This window comes from Pyrus communis, chromosome 6 (genome assembly GCF_963583255.1).
Source record: "Pyrus communis chromosome 6, drPyrComm1.1, whole genome shotgun sequence".
In the NCBI taxonomy this organism is placed as follows: domain Eukaryota; kingdom Viridiplantae; phylum Streptophyta; class Magnoliopsida; order Rosales; family Rosaceae; genus Pyrus; species Pyrus communis.
This window is the reverse complement of record NC_084808.1, coordinates 9,949,683-9,970,147: the sequence shown is the minus strand read 5'-3', so window position 1 is coordinate 9,970,147 and position 20,465 is coordinate 9,949,683. Positions and strand designations below refer to the sequence as shown.

At 35.1% G+C, this 20,465-nt stretch overlaps 1 protein-coding gene and 1 pseudogene across 4 annotated transcripts; both read right to left on the bottom strand.

The window, feature by feature from the left end:
• Nucleotides 1-6,321: 6,321 nt before the first annotated feature.
• LOC137736850 (calmodulin-binding protein 60 B-like) lies at nucleotides 6,322-13,438 on the bottom strand. 4 transcript variants are annotated; one of them, XM_068476144.1, is made up of 9 exons: nucleotides 13,257-13,438; nucleotides 12,995-13,129; nucleotides 12,076-12,151; nucleotides 11,153-11,211; nucleotides 9,612-10,105; nucleotides 9,363-9,523; nucleotides 9,066-9,269; nucleotides 8,479-8,710; nucleotides 6,322-7,434 (listed from the first exon to the last, which is right to left on the bottom strand). In XM_068476144.1, the coding sequence occupies exons 2-9, from the start codon at nucleotides 13,099-13,101 to the stop codon at nucleotides 6,869-6,871; spliced, it is 1,899 nt and encodes a 632-aa protein (XP_068332245.1). In that variant the 5' UTR covers nucleotides 13,102-13,129; nucleotides 13,257-13,438; the 3' UTR covers nucleotides 6,322-6,868. The 4 variants fall into 4 exon arrangements, with proteins under 4 accessions (XP_068332245.1, XP_068332246.1, XP_068332244.1 ...); XM_068476145.1 differs by having other exon boundaries at nucleotides 13,268-13,438; XM_068476143.1 differs by having other exon boundaries at nucleotides 13,276-13,438.
• Nucleotides 13,439-16,243: 2,805 nt separating this feature from the next.
• Nucleotides 16,244-17,072, bottom strand: LOC137736009 (3-oxo-Delta(4,5)-steroid 5-beta-reductase-like; annotated as a pseudogene).
• Nucleotides 17,073-20,465: the final 3,393 nt, after the last annotated feature.

Sequence of the window (20,465 nt, the reverse complement as noted above, 5' to 3'; positions counted from 1 at the left end):
TCCGATTTTGATTATTTTTTACAGCTACACTCCTCGACCCTATAAGAATGCAATGAATGAATTCAATGTTCAATTTAAAATATTTACACTAGTGGATACCACAAAATCTTATTTCATACTTAATGGAAGTACAACATTAACTCTAAGTGTTTGTTTAATCTATCGTTTTAACGTGATACGGATTCTACAAAACTTTTTTCAACGATCTAACCATCAAACTTGTTTGTACACACTCTGAAATCGCATACGTAAAAAATAGTAGAAAACAAACATTCAGAGCTTAGGTAACGAAACAAAAAATGTCAACAGTTATAAAAGAAAGTTCACAATTTAACCGTTATTTTAGCTCCAATTTTAATGATTTTTTACAGTTACACTCCTCGACCCTGTAAGAATACAATGAATGAATTTGATCTTCAATTTAAAATATTGCACTATCGGATACCACTAAATCTTATGTTGTACTTATTGGTAGTATAAAATAAACTCTTAAGTGTTTGTTAAATCTATCAATTTGATGGGATATGCATTCTACAAAACTAGTTTCAACGATCCAACCGTCAAACATGTTTGTATATACTCCGAGAAAGCATGCGTAAAAAATCACAAAAAAACATTCAGAGGTTAGGTAACGGGACCTAAAATTTTGATGGTTATAAACAAAAAAATCACGATTTGACGGAAATTTAGCTCTGATTTTGATGATTTTTTATGGCTACACTCCTCGACCCTATAAGAATACAATGAACAAAGTCGATCTTTAATTTAAAATATTTAAGCTAGTGGCTACTTAATCAATTAAATTTTTTTTACGGCTTCTAGTTCCTCACAAATACAAATCACATTTGACAATAGCTAACCACCCTAAAAAATAGAGAAATTATTGTCAACGACCACTTGTTGCCCTCGGGAATAAAAAATTACTTCCGACCATTTAAACACGCCCTTGAAAAAAATATAACTATAGTAAAAACAAATTAAAAAAAAAAACCAAAAATTATCAAAATTATGCTTATCTAATTGTGATTATTCATTAAACTCAAGTTTTGTACATCGTCATACCAATTATAACGAAAAAAATTATTTATTTAACATAAATAAATATTCGACAAAAAAAAAAAAGCATAAATAAATATTTAATTGACCATCTTCCCAGCCTGATGGTGAAGTGCTTGTGCATGAGACATCTTGGTCTTGGGTTCGAAGGGTGTGTGCTTTTGCTGTTGAATTTGAATGTGATTAACAAAACATAAATATTTATAAAATATTTGAAAATAATATAATACCTGACAGTGAAAATATTTGTGTCGGCTGTAATTGCCATAATTAGTATAAAAAATTAGCAAATATTTGTGTCGGATATAAATGTCAAAGTTAGTATTAAAAATTTTAAAATAATGTAGTATAATCTGACACATAACTTACTTATGTCGAATATAACCATTAGAATTGTTTAAAATTATTTAAAAAAATAAATCCGGTGGATTTAAGGGCCCACTTCATTATTCTTGTCAAAAAGTAGTAAACTAATGTCAGATACAAGCGACATTAGTGCTTTGTTATCCAACACTATTTAAACATGTTGGAAATGTTTTATCCGACAGTAATAGTATAAAACCGTCACCACTCTCCGACACAATAAGCCAATTTTGTAGTAGTATATAGTTACCCAAATTTTTGGGGTTAATTCATGTAATTCAATTGCGCAGAAACTTACGATTTGTCCAGCTAAGCAGCGTGTATAAATGTGAGATTTATTTGAGGACCTAAGTGTATTTTCAAAATTTAAAGGTCCTAATTGTGTTAAAGGGAAGGGTTGTTTAAACGGTAACATCGGAATCCTGGTGTTAAGAAATAAAGGATTACATTCGAAGTTGCTATATTGGATTATAAAGTAACTTATTTATTTCTTGGATTAAGTACGTAAAACCTACCAACCTTTTAATATCATTCTAAATTGATCTGAACCTTTTTAACCTTTCAAACAGTACCTAACCTATTTAAAATATCACATTCGCTAAGCCTTAGTTAAAAATATGTTAAATTAACTTGGGCTTACTTTGTCTCTAAAATCAATAGAAGGTCCTGAAAGCATAGCATCCACCAACGAACGGTCACCACCAGCCCCATCATGCCATCACCTCCGAACCCAACACAAAACCACTAACTCCACCCTACAACTCTAGACACCAACATCCAGAAGAAGGTCATGGAGGTTACTAAATTGGTAAGGACTATCTTGATGCAGCCATCACCATCTTCACCACCCACAACGAAGAACTGGAAGCTTTCTAAACCAAGTATCGGCGTATGAGGAAATCACATAAGCAAACCGAAGCTCCTTGAAACCTTATCTAATTTCTTAACCTTCTTTGTTAGGAGATTGCCCTCGTAATGTAATTTCAATTTGAGTCCATTTTCGATTCAATTCAATACTCATATTGCATAATCTATGTTTGAAATTCAAATTATGAGGCAACTAATATCAATGTTGACCATGATATAACCAATTGGTAGATTTTGAACATAATCTATATTTGAAAAATTAAATGGGGCTTAACGGATGTGACATTTTTAATAGGTTGGATACTTGTTTGAAATGTTTAAAAAGGTTGAGATCAATTTGGAATGACACTAAAAGATTGGTTGGTTTTATGTACTTAATCCTTATTTCTTTTATGGAACTAGGAATTCCAAATTTATGGGACGAAAAGCTTAATGATGGTTTGCTTTGGACTTCAAGTAGGAGAAATACAACAGACTTTTATGGATATTGACTTTATTAAAGTTCATGAAGTGATATTGGATCTTATTGGTTGATCAATGTGGTTAAATGTTAATATTGCGCATCTTTGGTTCATTGAAATGTTATTTTTTGTTGATTGTGGAATTGTTGGAAAGCATTGTGGTATATGTGAAGGATGAAATGGCATATTGGTGATCGACTCATATTGGGAGTTGAGGTTGGAACTTCGGTATTAAGAAAGAAACTGAGAGTACTGGAAATGATCTTTTGTGCAATTAGTTTAACTCTTGGTTGGTACCAGGTCTTAGGTCAGCCCAAAATGCACAGGGTTTTTATTGGGTAATTTGGGACTTGCAACAAAGAGTTAAGCAAGATGACTAACAAAATGGAAAATTAAGGTGACTGTGTTACGGAGGTTAGCTTTTATAAAAGAACATTCGAACGACAACCCAGTGGTAAAATGCACGGTATGAAACATGCAAGTCCGTGTGTATTATTATATAAATTAACGGAAATAGACGAAGAGTTTGCATTACATTCATGCATTGGTTTTGATAAGGGTTTGATATTTTATCATACTATTCCCTGACACTTAATTTAGTTTAGTCAATTTACTGTCCCTATTGAGTTGTTGAAGTTTACCCGTCTATTGTTATGTAGGTTTTCAAACTAGACAGTCAAAATAGTAGACGGGATGAGATAATTAGATGTGTGGTTAGAAGTTTAATTTATTTATATTCTTTGTAGCCATGTAAAGAGTTCTTGAATTTCTTTTCATAAGCAGAATTTATTTTTCACTCTGTTTCAGTTTCTTTTTATTCTATTTAATATATATATTTTTTTTTTTAACTTTTGGCTTGTGTTCAGGATTCTGGATTTTCCACCGACTCAGGTGCGGTGTGTGACATAAACGCACCCTACGTTAACTATTAGAGACAATGATGTGCATACTATCAAAATCACAAGTGAAATGCAGTAATCTCTATTTTATGGGCTTAACAGATATACAAAAAAACCAATTAATGATAATAAAGTTGACTGAGAAGTGAGAAACAAACTTGTTTGATCTCCTCCAGAGATTGCTATCTTCTTAAACAGCTCTCAGCTTTCCTTATCATCTAGCACACGAGATTCATGAACGAAACCATTTTCTCCAGCAATTTCGGCATTGTCCTTCTTCCGAGTGGTGAGTAATATATGACTCTTTGTTTCCTCAACTATTGGAAATCCAGGTTTTAAAGAGTTCCACGCATCATGAGTCCAAATGTTCATCAAGAACCACCAAACATGTCTTTTCTTTTTGGATGATCCGAAGCCGCTTTGATATTTGATCCTTCTTCATTTTCGAATTTTTTTCAATTTGACCTTTGGTGGCATGAGTAAGCTTGATCAAAATATCTTCCAAAACCTCTTTTCCTTGACATTGTTGTGACACACACACCCAAGCAAAATAATCGAAGTGACGTTTAACAGCTTCATTGTGGTCATAAACTTGTTTTGCAAGAGTGGTCTTTCTTGAACCGCCCATCCTCCAAATAGATACAACTTGGGGGCATTTTTCTTCTTTCACCAACTGCGTTACTAGTATCTTTATGTCCTTCTCAAACCCCACAACATCACGTTCAGTAACATGAGGATAAGTTTGCCTTTGTTCCTTTTGCCTCTCAAAAGAAGTGGCACCTCCATATTGTGTGCCCGTTGTTGTTGGATGTTATAACCTTGCAATTTCGACCTCAATTCAGAAAGATTGGCCGAACAAGCTTCACTCTTCCTCCCCTTTTGAGAGCCATTTTCAAGGCAAAAGATTAACGACATCCTCCAAATCATGAGCAGCCTCTCTTATAATTTGAACGCAAAAGCGTACTACTTCACTGTCTCCTTGTGTTGCATCTGCATCTTTTAGGAAACCCTGCATCAAAAGTAGCTTGATTTGTGCATCCTCAATTTGATCGCGGACTCCACTCAAGAACTTCACTTCCTCAATGAGACCGATTTTGAGCCCTTCGATTACCATTGAAACTACCACCTCAGCCATATTTATGGTTTCCGCCAAAGAGAAAAAAAGTAAACCAGCTTTCTTTTTCGTCTTATGTTGCTCTTATTGGTTAAAGTAGTTAACTGCAAAAGTCTCTTCTGTTTTTATCCTCCTTCACATGCTCTTTATTCAATTGTTTAAAGAATCAGTTGGCTTCAGAAGAGTGCATATGCATAAAGGAATAATTTACATTTTTATTAGGGCAAGGCTCCTTTCTCCACCCTCCACTCCAAAGTAAGGAACCAACTGATTACCGAATCCCGAGTCGACCATTTCTGGAAAGGAAATCCGAAGACGATCCGGAACAGAAATTTCAGTATTTCTGTATTTCGGAATTTCCGAAATATTTTCGGTATTTCATGAAAGATCGGGACTGGATTTTAGAAATATTTCAGATTCATTGGAATTTGTCTAATCAGAATCGAATTATCTAATCAAATTTCTCTTGCATCAGTTTCCGATCCATTTTGCACCCCTAATCGCAACACCATTAAAGCGATTGTATTTGTCCTCATAACAAACAAAGGGAAAGGACAAACAATCATCAGTTCAGAATTTTCTGTCTTAGAGAGTCGGACATTAGTGATACCATTTGAAACAATCAGAGGTTGAAACTAATTCTAATTATAATTAAAAAAAAAAAAATATATATATATATATATATATAACAATATATAATTTCGGTTTGTTTGGAGATTCCCGAACCATTGAATAAGCAATCCTAAATCTCGTACCGATTGGTTCGGGATTACATCTAAAAATTTCTGAAATCCCGATTTGGGATCGGGATTTTTTCGGTTTGATCCAGAATTTTCTGAAATTTTTTCCAGCCCTATTTGGCGTGCACAGCACATAGGCTTTTTAATTTCCAGACTCAAATTTGAAAGCCTTTGACCTTATCCCATTATACTCGGACGAGCTTTGGATACCCAATGCTACTTTGAATGCTAAGTAAAATATAATCGCTCCAATTACTACTAGTTAACTTTCAATTATGAACTCCCTAATTTTGTTTCGAAATTTATTGCTGTAACAAAGATCTAGGGATAGTAAATGGTGCGGTAAGAATCCTTGACCAGTTCAAATGATGGTAGTGAAATAAATGATTAGTGTGTCGATACTAGACGGATTTGATTTCGTCAGGCATGTTGAAGTAATCAATGTTGGAGAAATGAATTAGGATTAAAACAGATAACTGATTTGATTTACTCATCCTGATGCACCGATCGTTGGTGTGATCACCATGAAATGATCTCCGGAATTCTTTGTGAGAGGTTCCTCTGCCGTGAAATTCCGAAGGGAAGAGAGATCCGAACAGGACTTGCAGGCTGAATTGGTCGGTTCATAACAATCGGGATTAAAGTCGTTGCTACTTCCTAGTGGCAGGTGACTAGCATTTCACCCTTGCAAATATGTTCTTAAATTGTGCCAGCATTTTACCCAAGCACGCAAAAAAACCATTTCAGTAAAACCGACGCCAAATGCAATTCCATACCAGAAAAAAATTGAAACCAAAAGGCATTGATCCAATACTCCTGTATATGAACAGCAGATATTTCCAGGCATAAAAGACTCCGCAGAGTTAACGATTTCTGGTACGTATATGAGGCCTAATTGCGGTATGAACCGCATCCAATCGTCCTCACAAATCCCATTTGGCCTCCACAGGTCTAACGTACAAGAATTCCAGTCAATTCAAATTACAAAAGCAACTAGCACAATCATATAAAACACTAGCCAGCACCCACGTGCAATGTTTAACCAAAACAACAGATGATAGTTATCCTAAAATAAGTCAACAAGAGGTACTAAGAAATTTACCCGTTAGAAGCCAGGGGCCGATGTCATTCACAGAGTGATGACAGAAATCTTCACGAGTAAGAAAAATAAACAGAAAGGACTTACTGTACAGGTAGCTCTACAAGAATAGATTCCTTTCCATCCAACAGATATCCACAAATGTCGGTCATTTATCAAGACTTCTGAAACTGACATCTTCAGTCCGTCCTAAAACGTCAAGCTGTAGCAGGCACTGATTCAAAGTTAACTATCATAGCAAGAACCTTGTATCAGCTTTGAATGGGCTTCTATTCATCCTCTATCTCCACAATCTGTGCCCGTCTCTCAGCAGCTTTCTTCCTCACAAAAAATCCCCATCTCATTGCTGCCTTAATTTTCAGCCACCCCACAACAGCTTTTCCAGGACGGGTGCGATCTTCCTCATAGTTGGGCATTGGTGATGGCACATATGAGGGGAATGCAAACCCATCATCGGGCACATCAATTGAGCCATGGCCTCCTCCCATACTGAAGATTCTGAGCAAGTGCTGCATATCCTCATTTTCGAGCATCTCATGACTTCTAATACGAATCTCTTCCTCTGAAATAAAATCTCGGTTGGCTGTCCAGTCATCTATAGGATTAAGAGTGGATGTCTGAGCAGAATTGATAGTCTGAAATCCTGATGTGGATGATTGTGGAGGACCAAGAGCCAAACCAACAATATTGGGGTCATTTCTTGTGCTTTGTGCCAGATGAGAATTGCTGATCAATTGGTCATCCAGTGCAAATCCGGTGCCATCAAACTGGGTATGAGAATTGGAATTTACAAGTGGCTGGGTCAAGTATCTTGTTGATAAACCATCATTATAACCTGACGAGGACCCAAAAAAAAGGCCAAAACAGAATCATAATTAGGACCCTGTCTAGCTCTGTGTGTGTGTGTGTGTATGTGTGTTTAGAATTAAATTATAGCATGGTTTGAATCTCACTCCACCGAAGGCGTGGGTGTCAATCTTAGCATCTATTACATATTGACAGTTTGAATAACAAGGGAAGGAAATTAAGTGCAAGGCAATTCCATAAAAACTCAACAAGTGTATAGATATATGGTGCAGGTGTGCGACCAAAAGTTCACTTACATTCCAATGGCATTTTTTATTACGCGCTTAGGCTCGGTTTTGTAACGTAAATTATACAAATTATAATTAAATATAAATTATAAATCCACTGATATGGGTCATAGATATACAAGTTTTACGTAGTTATATAGACTGGCACTTCTAAAACTATACGACATAAATACCATCTAAAAAGTTAATAAGTTTTAAAAGTAGCAGTAGATCCTAATTCCTAAGTCATATTTGGGAAATAATAAAGGTCATCCTATTAATCATAAATTGTTTCTCAAGCCATAGTTTTCATTGCAAAAGACCAAGGTGAAGATTAAATTTTGGTTTAGTATTCATCCTAATATCCTTAACATGGCCACCAGGAGTCGCTACAGATTGAATTTTGGTTTAATGATCCTGGAATTTTAGACCAAGGTGAACTACTTAAGATGCTGATGAGTAGTCAGGCAAGTGTTGAAGAATTTTCTGCTCATTTTTGGAGGATTCGACATCCCATAGCTTCACGATATTCCAGGTTCGGTTCTGTAAATCTAGCCAGCGTAGCATTATTTATAAATCCTACACTTTCATATTTCACCTGAAGTTATATTCCACACATGCAAAGGACAATTAACACTTTCACTGTTTTAGTTCATCTTTATTAATTAGTTATTCTTTTTCTGACTCTAAATAATTACTTCCACAAATAAATTTCAGGAGGACAACCTTGAGTGGATGGGATTTACTCCCTCTCCCACCGGAAAAAAAAACAAAGGTTCAAAGCTCATGCAGACAGCAATGTTTACCTCCGATTGGTAGCGGTTCCAATGGAGGCTGCTCTGAGTGAACTGAATTTGGCAGGCGATGTAGTTGCAGTTGATCTGAAGCTTCAGAGTAACTGATTGGACCCATTTGAATTTCAGTTTGGGGTGCAGCCAACCTCTTAATCTGCTTAAAATTTAGAAGTGACTTGCCATCATACTGAATAACTTGCTCCCAGTTGTCATATGCTTTCTTCACCAGCCCATCTACATAGACCTGCACGAACATATGCATTATAGAAATTTTTGTATTTGACCTTTCCATTGTCAATTATTTACCATAGAAGATTAAAAATGAATGTAGTATCTAGAACTCTAGGACTTTCAACTGCCCAAGACTTTAGAAAGAACACCATTGTTCGGTCAGCAACACAAAGTACATAACTAGTTCAAAAACATTGGAGTTACAGGGACCTCTTCATAACTTCCATACTTTTACTAGTCAAATATAAATCCTTTAGGACAAGGAAATGTGATTTGAAATATGTAAATCCAAAAATACAAAGAGATTGACCACCTAGTAATAGCATAGCGAGAACATATTTCCATGATAAAATATGGTTCACATTCACCTTCTGGCTGTCAGAAAGATCATCAGCAGAGTGAAACTGCTCCCCGGTGATGAGGCCACTCAGCTGATAGATGTTGTTAAAAACAACACCAACATTTCTTGTATCTTCAGGATAATAAACATAAAGCTTCCCACTCAAGCCACATGTCTTTGCATGTTCTAAAAGAGCATCCCACATCTTATTTGACATTCCGCTTCCAAGGATCTATAAACAAGAGCAAAACATAAACATCTACAAGGTACCAAAGTATTTGTGTTTTTGCGTGTTTTTACAATTCAAACCAAGTCCTGCACTTACATTCCGTAATTTTTGAGAATCTCGGACCACAAGCTGAAGAAACTCTTCAACTGTGCATATTCCTGCTTTGTTTAACCTCTTATGGAATGCCCCATCCTTACCAATCTTCTCCAATCTCCATACTTCATCATTTAATGCTGGTGGGTAGTGTTTCTTGTACACTGGCAAGATCAAAGGAAAAAGCAAATCACCAACAGCGCACTAGCACAGTTAGGACCAAAAAATAAAAAGTCTGGAGCATGAACCTACATTCCCCTCTGTGATCTTTAACAGTAAAAGCTTCTGTTTTAGCTTCACGTATGCGCATGCCCTCACAAAACCCCAAAGCTACTTTCAATCCAAGTCTGAACTTCCTGCTTCGTATCCAACTTGAGTTGTCTGTGAAGGTCAGATCCCCTAGAGTTCCTACCCCTTCTTTGAGGGTCACTTGCAGGTCCCCAGTCAATAGAGGTCTCTTTCCTTCACGCTCTTTCACCACATGGCTATCAAATTCTTCTTGAGTCCAGCCTTCATCATCTTCATTGTTGAAATCACCTTCCAGCACAACAATATCCAGTTTTACAGATGATTCAGCCCCAGAAGTCACAACTCGGCCAGTGTTTGCATCAACTAAAACAACATGAATTGCAGCACCCTGTTCGCCTTCAACTTTCCCTCCTGTGAATATCGGAAGAGCCAAATTGGACTTAAACTCTAGTTGCAAGTTTTGCCCATTTGGACCTTCAATTCGTTTTGGAGAAGACCTGAAATGTCAAATGTCAGAAACTATTTTACCACTACGTGTTGAATATTGGTCATGGTTTGAACATTTTTATTTTGCTAATATGGTTCATGATGGTTATAATTCTAATATCAGGGAACATCCAAACAAAAGTTCTTACACCAGAAAACACCTGCCATTTCCGTTCTCTTTTTTTTTTTTTTTTTCCCAATAAATACTTTCTGGAATTATATATGATTACAAATCTAGAAACAGTTATAAAACAAAAACAATCTCGTTCTCTGAACATCATACTTTTGAAATATGAGAAATCTCTAGTAAATCTAAAAGCTTTCAGCCTCTGTGTGTATCATATAGAAGCATACAAATTCCTTAACACAACAAATATCTTATCCAGAAAAATTTCCCAAACCTAAAATATGAACACAAATATGTAGCAAGTGAAGACCTCTACAAAATTCAAATTATTCTATAAACTAATTTTAAGATTTATACACATGATCATCTTTGGTCATTGGTCAAGCTCTGTAAGCAAAACTCGACAGAAGAAGATCATACTTCAGAGGGCCCATAAACACCCTTGTCAGCTCATGTAAGTATTTGAGTGTTTAAGAATACATCTTATCGGTCTACCAAAGGAAGGCATTAGATTGTCATTCAAATCTCCACACATGATTCTTACAAATAAGAACCAATCAATTAAGTAGACAACTGAACTACTCCAGAAAAATGGATAAATGCTTTAACAATTAGGGATAACCAATCCTGTAAACATATGCTAAGTATTCAACTATTTTTCTTCTTAGTGACTAGAAAAGTTCTGTTTATGACTGCTTTTTTCTTTTCTAGATGTGTTGCTCTACTTAAATATGGTGGTGTTGGCATCAGATGGACTACAGGTCTTCCCATTATTTCGGACTGTTTAAAAGATTTGGTTTGTAAATGGAAGAGAAAGAACGAGAGAGAGAGAGAGAGAGAGAGAGAGAGACTAGGCATACACCCACAACATAAACAATAAAGAAAAATTATTCCGTTCATTAAACAAATATCATAAATAATTTTTTTTCACCTTCCATTAACTCTCGTAGGGCCTAACTTAGCCAAAGCACGCTCCACTTCTTCGCTTACCTGTTACAGTAAATTGGAAAAAAAAAAATGAGAATAAGGGCTACAGAGCAAGAATCATCCCAACCTATAGAAGTTCAAATAGTTCAGTCATAAGAAAGCATCTATCCTTCATACGGATAGCACAAGAATCATCCCAACCTATCGAAGTTCAAATATTCCAAATTTTCTTTGTTTTATACATGGTACCAACATCAGACAAAGACAAATTGGAAGTACATTAATGAACATAAAGTTTAGTATTTAATTTGAATTAGGTGCAGTTATTGAACTAATGGTTTTTGAATGAAACGATTTTAATGACATACGACGTCAGCCTAAAAATAATTCTAACTACTCCAGATGCCAAGAACACTTAACCCAGCACTAAAATAATTTAGTTTCTGCCACTTTATATCAATATAAACAAAACTAATATAACCTGAAAATTCTTGCTCACATTTAAATCTAAAGTAATAAAATTTGGGTGGTATCAGAGGGGTTACCCACAGAAAGAGAATTAAGGGATGAACTTCAGCACAAATAATCAGTAGTATCCACATAAACAAATAACCATATCCAGGTTATCGTGATCTTCAACAAACAAGAACCTAGATGTTTATCCAACTCAGTTAATGGATAAAATAGTCCAGGCATCAAAACATGAGAGCATAAAAAGGTATCGACTATTCAACAAGAATCAAAATACAATAAAGTCTTCATTGAGGATGTTAATCACTGTTTCAAGCTCACCTGTGTGGAACAAGAGTACAGTTTAAACTCTCTTTTAATTTGTTCAACATTATTAGCCCAACTATATACATTAGATAATTCTATTAGAAAGGTGGGATAAACATGTCACATATAAAATGTACTAAAACAACTTACAACTCTGCGAAGAATAGGTTCCAATGACGAGCACAGCTTCTGCAGACTGTCCACCTTGAGAGCTTCTATAATTACACTGCAAAAATATACTCAATGAAATATTAAACACGAATAGAAAACATATTGAAGCTTTGGACACAAAAGTTCATTTAAGTGGTGAGTCAATGCATATAGAAAATCAAAGGTTTTTATTCTCCAATCACAAAAGGTAACAAAGTACTCAAAGACAAGCAAGCACCAGTATTTTTCTCAATGCAAATATCTTTTATGAAATCATAAAGGAACCACAACAATAACAACTCATTTGGTTTTTCTGGACAACAAGGCATCATACCAAATACACAAAATTCACAACCAAATAAGAACAACATGGTTGGTGGTGGTTCTGGCTATGGTAATTAAATAAGCTGAACTCATAAGCAAATGCTACAGTTTATCTGTCGGTGAGGTCAACTTAGCATTTAGTCAAAAACCACTTCTAAGTGTTTGGATGTGCTTTTAAAATGACTGAAACCGCTTTTGATGAAAGTTTTTTTGGAACCAATCCACAGTAAAAAAAATGCAAGTGAAATGTGAAAAGCACTTGAAGTGCTTCCTGCATGAAGTACATTATTGGTGCTTCTTTCCAATTGTACTTCAAGTGCTTTGGAAACCAATAACACTTTGACCAAAAGTGCTTCAGTCATTTTAAAAACACTTACAAACGAGTCAACTACTCAAAGAAACAATTGCTCCACTCCTAGAGTGAGCATCAGTACAACTTGATTGTCCAAGTATAGCCATATCACCTCTCAAACTAAAGGGCTTTTTTACAAATCTCAATTACGCGACTAATTATTCAAATTAGCAAACAAAAAAACATAATCAACCAAACTAATTCACATAAACAATTGAAATCAAACAAGAAGAAGTCCATTACCTAGCGAGAGCCGGTCGCTTTCGCTCGGGTTGTTCCTCCTCTCCCCCTTCCATTTGCCTCTTCTCTCTCATAGAGCTGGTCCTCTCCATAAGCCTAGTCTGCCTCATTTTATCGCCAAACCCTAGATTTCCAGATCTGCAGCCCAACAAAAAAAACACAAAATTCACAACAAATAATTACAAAATCACAAATCTATAACAGCTAGAAACACATAGTAATCCACAAAAATCGCAAAATCCGAATTCAAATCTACAAAATTCACCAAATTCAAACCCTAATACACTGTTTTCCAGCTGAAATTTGAAGTGGTAAGAGAGCTACACTCCGTCTGGAAAGGCTGTAGAATTTCTATCGGGATTCCCAAAATTTTCCCGAGAAAACGCGCTAGAAAGTGAGACAGTATGTTTCTGTTTGGAAGGAGAAAGCGAGAATATCAGGAATCTAGAATAATGGCAGTAGGCAGTCTCTATTAAGTCTACTCTGGGCCTCTGGCGACTCTTCGGCACAATAGTGTCAGTTATCCAGTGTCCCTGGGACCACGGTAACTCGCATTTCGAGTCGTGTCGTTTTGACAATAGGGACGATATGTATGGAGGTATAAACACGTGGTTAGTCCCTATTGGTTACTAGAAAAGTGTTGACGTTGGATTGCACATTTTTGTCCGAAGGCAATACAGTTTTGAATCTAGACCGTACATTGGAAGACGAAAACGGATAATAAAAATAACATAAATTACCAACCGTAAAGGATATCCATTAAAATGGCGTCGCTTGACGTAGTTTGGCTTACGTCCTTTCTGTCTCCTTGTCTTGTTATAGGGTTGTTTTTTTTTTTTTTTTTTTTTTTTTTTTTTTTTTAAAAAAAGGAAAATTAACAAGAAGAGTTTAAAAACTTTGGGTGCGCTTATTGCACTGTACTATCTCGGACTAAATTAGCCTCAATGACTAAGTTGGACTGGTTTAGATTAGACTAAACTGGATTAGCTTAGTGAAGCGTTTGGTGCAGTGTCAGACTAACAAGCAGGATAATTAACAAGCTCTAATATTAACTCTAATATTATATTATTTAATCCATAATTATTAATATTTTATTTTTATCCTACTTTTTTATCCCTCCATTCCTCCCTTACCGTCCCATTATTCCCTCTTTTTCTCCATTTTCTGCTCCAATCTTTTCCTCCCCAGATTAAACCTCTCGATTCCAGCCTCTCTCACCTCCTTCCCTCTCGATTTCAGTCTGTATCTCTCTCTCTCCTCCCCTTCTCTCTCTCTAGCTTTGCGCTAGTCGAATGGAACCCTCACGGCTCCATTTTTTTCGAAGAGCTGCGGGTTTCCCGACGAGTTTTCCAACTAAACCTCAACGGATTAGATGAGGTTTGCACCACTAACAAACTTTTCCCTATCTCTGGTCCCAAATCTGAGATTTGCATGCTCGAATTTGTCATGGATTTGATAAAACCCAAATCGGCCAAGACTTCCAGGCCATTTTTCGGCCACCTCCGACCACCTTTTGACCTCGATTCAGATAGAATCGTAATCCCCTTACTCCCATCTTCAATTTGGAGGGGTCTCACTGAGACCAGCTAGTCCTTGATTTAGTGTAGGCAAGTGAGACTTAGTCTCATTAAACCTAGTCCATGTCTAAAACAAACATGGGACTAGACTAACCCTTAGTCCATTCTAGTCCAGTACACTTTAGTGAGGGCAAACAAACACGTCCTTTGAGCTTTAATGATAAGGGCAAAATAAAGAGTAAAGTGAATAGTGCCAAGATTGATTTTTTAGTGTAAAAATGTGGTTTTTCTTTAAAATAAACAGTAGTGGGAGTTTTTTGTTAAAGTTCCTTTTTTTTTAAGAGCATTTTGATGTAGGCGCTTTAATTTTTTATTTTGTTAATTAAATATTTGTGTTTTTTTTAAGAATTTGATTAAATAATTTTTTTTTATAATTTTATTAGAGGTATATTTGGTTACTTATAATATAAGTATACTTATTTTTTAAGTACATTTGAATTTTTAATACATTTTTCTGTACATTTAGATTTTAAACGTATCCAAAGTTGGTACGTTTAATTTCAAATGTACTTTAAATTTTATAGTTTTCTTATGGAAGTATTAATGAATTATTTTAATGAAAGAAGAGACTAATTCAATATAATAACAAAAATAAAAATTTACTTTTATTTAGTGATATGAGAAATTATTTAAATAAATATTTTAATAAAGCCACGAATTTAACATTCCTAGATTGTAGAAAATTAGTTCTTTTTTTTTTTTTTTTTTTTTTTTGAGAAAAGTAGGGTATTCATTGATAGGAAATAGAATACGTACATCATGAAGGATAGGGTGCATTCGGTGGTCTCGATAAAAACCTTGTCGGAGATTTCAATTTGGTTGAAGAGAAAAAGAGCGCCCCCCACCAATATAATACTAAATAGTACTATCCTCGAATAAAAGATCAAGTACTACATCCGAAGGTTCCTTGAACCAAATGACAAAATTATCTAAAGTTAAACTCAATCTAGCTAACCTGTGCGCCACCTTGTTCGTTGCTCGGCCATTAAACATGGTCATTCTTTGTGTGAAAGCTTGCATTGCTTGTTGGATGTCAGCAATGATATTCCCAAAAGGAGACAAATCTCTTTCCCCTTCATTTTGTAAAGCAAACATTACCATCAATTCATCCCCTTCCAACTCCACTCTCTGTTGTTGCTGCTCCTGTGCAAAACACGCAGCATCTCTAGCTGCCAAAAGCTCCACTGTCTTTTGAGCCCACGCTGCAATGAATTTAAAATTCTTAGATTTTAGAAAATTAGTTCTTAGCTAACTTAAATGAATATATATTAAATAATAAAGAAATGTTATACTACTACAAAATCATTTATTAGTGTCGCTATGATAATCGACAAGAAACGTATATTACTGTCGTATATTAAGCAAAATCTAACAGAAAATAGATGCAGTGGCGGATATAATAACGACAAAATTGTCAGTGTCAGGAAATGAATTTTCCAACAGAAAATACTCTAAAATTGACAGAAATTGTGTCGGATATAACCGACAAAGAATATATTAATAATGATTAAATAAGAGCATTCTCTGTCGGATAAAACCGACAGAAAATATATTAATAAAAAAAAATACAAATGTATGTCTCATCTCTATTGAAGAGACAATACAAATGATGGTACAAAAAGGAAGAATAACATTTTTTATTGTAATTACATACGCATGTTATAGGTAATCTTCTTCCTCATAATACATTTCATGGAACAATCTTGTAAGCCTTCATCTTCTTAATCCACGAAATGAAGGACTTTTTGGAATTCCTGAACCCCAAAAAGCCATGCTCTTTGCTCTTATTCATACTTTCCAACAAAGCCTCCCCACCCAACACAAAGTCAGCAAACCACCACACCGCCACCTCCTCCAACTTCGTCGTCTGCAACTCATTCTCCCTCACAATCTCCTCCCACACACCGACTTTCCCTTCCTTCATCTAGACCAACCTCAGCCTACCACCCTCCTCATCATCAAACCCATACTCCTCGATCCCAAACTGCTCAGCCAACACCTCCCAAAAATGCTTCCATTTAAACACATCTCCATTGTTCACATTAAACGCTTCGTTTTTCGCATACGGATCCGCTACCGCCCATATATGTTGCTCTGCTATCAAATTTGCATCTGAAGCCACCGCATAACACTCCCAAGCCGCTTTGCTACCGGGAAACTTCAATGGTCTTCCTTCCTTCTTACATATAGCAGCATAAACACAAAGCGCAACGATTATGTTCATCAAGCTATAAGGAGAAAACCCAAAAATATTATTAGGCTGATGTACCGACCAAGTTAAACCCTCTTTTTTTTTCTCAACCTCTTCAAACAATATGTCTTCAAGAGTAGTAAAAATTGGGCACATCAAGCCTAGGTAAGCCCTCCGACCAAGTTAAACCCTTTTTTTTCTCAACCTCTTCGATTTAATAACATAATCAAAATTTAAAACACAAACTGAATGTAATACAAATAATTTAAAATGTACTGGTTTCAGAATGTTGCTTCTTGAATTGTTCATCCATGGTGATTGAAGCGAGAAGGAGAAGGGGAGAAGAGAAGGAGAAGGAGAAGGAGAAGGAGAAGGAAATGAGGAGAGGAAAAAAGGGGGAAGGAAGAGGGAAGGGAGAAGGCATTGGCGCAAGGAAGAGATGGAAGGGTTTTATTTTGGAAAATTTTCATTACTGTCAGTTATAATCGACAGAAAAAAAAAATGGCGGCAAAAATCCCCCCAAAATTTTGTTACAATTTTAAAAAATAAAATAATAATTGTTTGGTTTAATAAATAAATAAATAATATGTATTTAAATAGAATACGTTTTTAAAAATTAAATAAATAATTGTTTGGTTTAATAGATAATAACCCATGCAAAATATGCGATAAAGAAACAAAAAGATAATTGTACAATGAAAATGTCATCACACAAACTAAATATTGTCTAATCAATACTTGAAAAACATAAATAAAAATTTAGCCCAAATTGTTTTTCCCACATCAAAATTTAGGCAAATTTAACAGAGATATGCATTTTACGAAACTAGTTTCAATGATCTAACCGTCAAACTTGTTTGTAGATACTACAAGATCGCATACATAAAAAATCGTAAAAAAAATTAAAAAAAAACATTCAAAGATTAGGTAACGGAACAAAAATTTTCAACGGTTATAAACGAAAAATTACAATTTAACGTTTATTTTAGCTCCGGTTTTGATGATTTTTTTACAACTACACTCCTCGACCCTATGAGAATACAATGAACGAATTCGATCTTCAATTTAAAATATTTACACTAGTGGAAACCACAAAATCTTATTTTATACTAAATGGAAGTATAATATTAACTCTAAGTGTTTGTTTAATCTATCGTTTTGAAGCGATATGCATTCTACAAAACTTTTTTCAACGATCCACCAAACTTATTTGTACACACTCCGAGATTGCATACGTAAAAAATCGTAAAAAAACAAACATTCAGAGATTAGGTAACGGAACAAAAGTTTTCGACGGTTATAAATGAAAAATCACAATTTAACGGTTATTTTAGCTCCAATTTTAATGATTTTTTACAACTACACTCCTTGACCCTATAAGAATGCAATGAATAAATTTGATCTTCAATTTAAAATATTTACACTAGTGGATACCACAAAATCTTATTTTATACTAAATTGAAATATAATATTAAGTGTTTGTTTAATCTACCGTTTTGATGCGATACGCATTCTACGAAACGTTTTTCAACGATCCAACCATCAAACTTGTTTGTACATACTCTGAGATCTCATACGTAAAAAATCACAAGAAAAAACATTCAGAGATTAGGTAACAGAACAAAAGTTTTCGATGGTTATAAATAAAAAATCACAATGTAACGGTTATTTTAACTTCAATTTTGATAATTTTTTGCAGCTACACTCCTCGACCCTATAAGAATGCAATGAATGAATTTGATCTTCAATTTAAAATATTTACACTAGTGGATAAATCTTATTTTATACTTAATGGCAGTATAACATTGACTCTTAAGTGTTTGTTAAATCTATCAATTTGATGGAATATGCATTCTACGAAACTAGTTTCAACGATCCAACCAACGTATATACTCCGAGATAGCATGTGTAAAAAATCGTAAAAGAAAAAAAAAAGCATTCAGAGATTAGGTAACGGGATCATGAGTGAAAAAAAAACATTCAGAGATTTCGTGTTTGTTATATCCAACATGGCCATGAGTAAAAAAAAAAAAAAAATATTTAAACCATGTGTTTATTTATTTATTTATGTTTAATCAATATAACATTTTAAAATAATAAAATAGTCAATTTATGTCGATTATATCTGCCAGAATACTAAAATAATAACCACCAGAAACTAAAATAATAAAATAATCAATTTCTATCAGTTATAACCGGCACCATTAACTTAAAAACCGTTGGAATATGTTAAAAATATTATAAAAAAAAGAATTCAAAAATACTGGTGGTTATAATAATTTTATGGCGGTTGCATCCGACACTAAATATTATGTCGGATATAACCGACATGATTTCATTGTTATCCAACACTAACTGAATGACGTGTCGAATATCTTTTATCCGACATAATGGTTTATTAAACCGCCACCATCATCCCACACCTAAAACTAATATTGTAGTAGTGTTAAGTTGATCATTGATGAAAGCATCTTAAGCTTTTTTGGTAAAGGAACAAATATCTAGTCAAACAAGTTGGAAAAAAAATGCAGGGGACTCTAATTATTCATTTTTCTATTGCCCTAACAAATTAGATTTTTAGTTAAAATTAGCAATTCAGCCCGTGCAGTGAAATCCCATCCATGGATTTCACTATTTACATTCGTATTTCGTAGTGCTGCGAAGCGTTTATATTTATGGCGTAGAATTTTTTTGATGTAGATAGACGAAAATGCCCCTATAGTGCTAAACAGGATTCTTCATGCATGTATTAGATACTTTCATGTTTCATCACTTTTCTTGGCATATTTGGATAGTACGTGTCAATACGAACGCATAAGCACAAGCAAAATGAAATTCGGAGCTAGAAAGAAGATTCTACAAGTCGAGGGTATTTTTGGTCATTTTGCCAATAAGTGGCACATGTGTTTTGTGGCTTTAGGGTGTGCCACATGGGGACCACCCCACTTCTCAGGAACACTCTCTTACTTTCTTTTCTCTCGTTTCTCCTCGGTCTCCCTCTTATGTCTCGCACTCTCTCTTCCTCACCAAACCACACCATCACCATCCATAAACTTTTCAAACGAGTTGGACCCTGCGAACATCATCATTATGTTCACCATCATCTTAGAAGCCTAGTTGAAGCTTTGATGTTCGAAGTATCTTAGTATCAAGAAATCGTGGACCTCTAATTTGGAATTGAGTCTTTCTCATGGTTTTTCTGTTAATTTTGATCGAAGTGATAGTTTTAACCACCCTAGTTCGATTCGTAGTGATGCACAGATGAATTTTCATGTTTGGATTGTTTAATTCAGTGGAAAAATGAATGAGATATGGTAGTTTAAAGATTTACCCAGTTTACCGACAAAAATCTGCAGAATTCGGCGACTGTGCACGGCGCTGAATAGCCTACAGTGGCTATGCCGACGACCGGAGGAAGGTTGAAGGAAGAGGGATATTCTATTCCTGTGCCGAATATTCCGTGAGGACTATTAGGTATATACTTTGAAATTATGTTATATTGGGCCCCCCGACTTATGGAGCACTCTAAGAGAAGTAATGGGTGAAGAAATGAAGAGCGTTTGGGATCGGCTCGGGGATATTGAGCACTCATCCAAACCCAAGAACCCCGATTATTCCGAAAATGAAGTGTCACTGCCCTTCTTCAAAGAGCTCGTGGACGAGCCAACGAGTGGAGACACCCAAACGCTTAAGATGCAGAGCTACA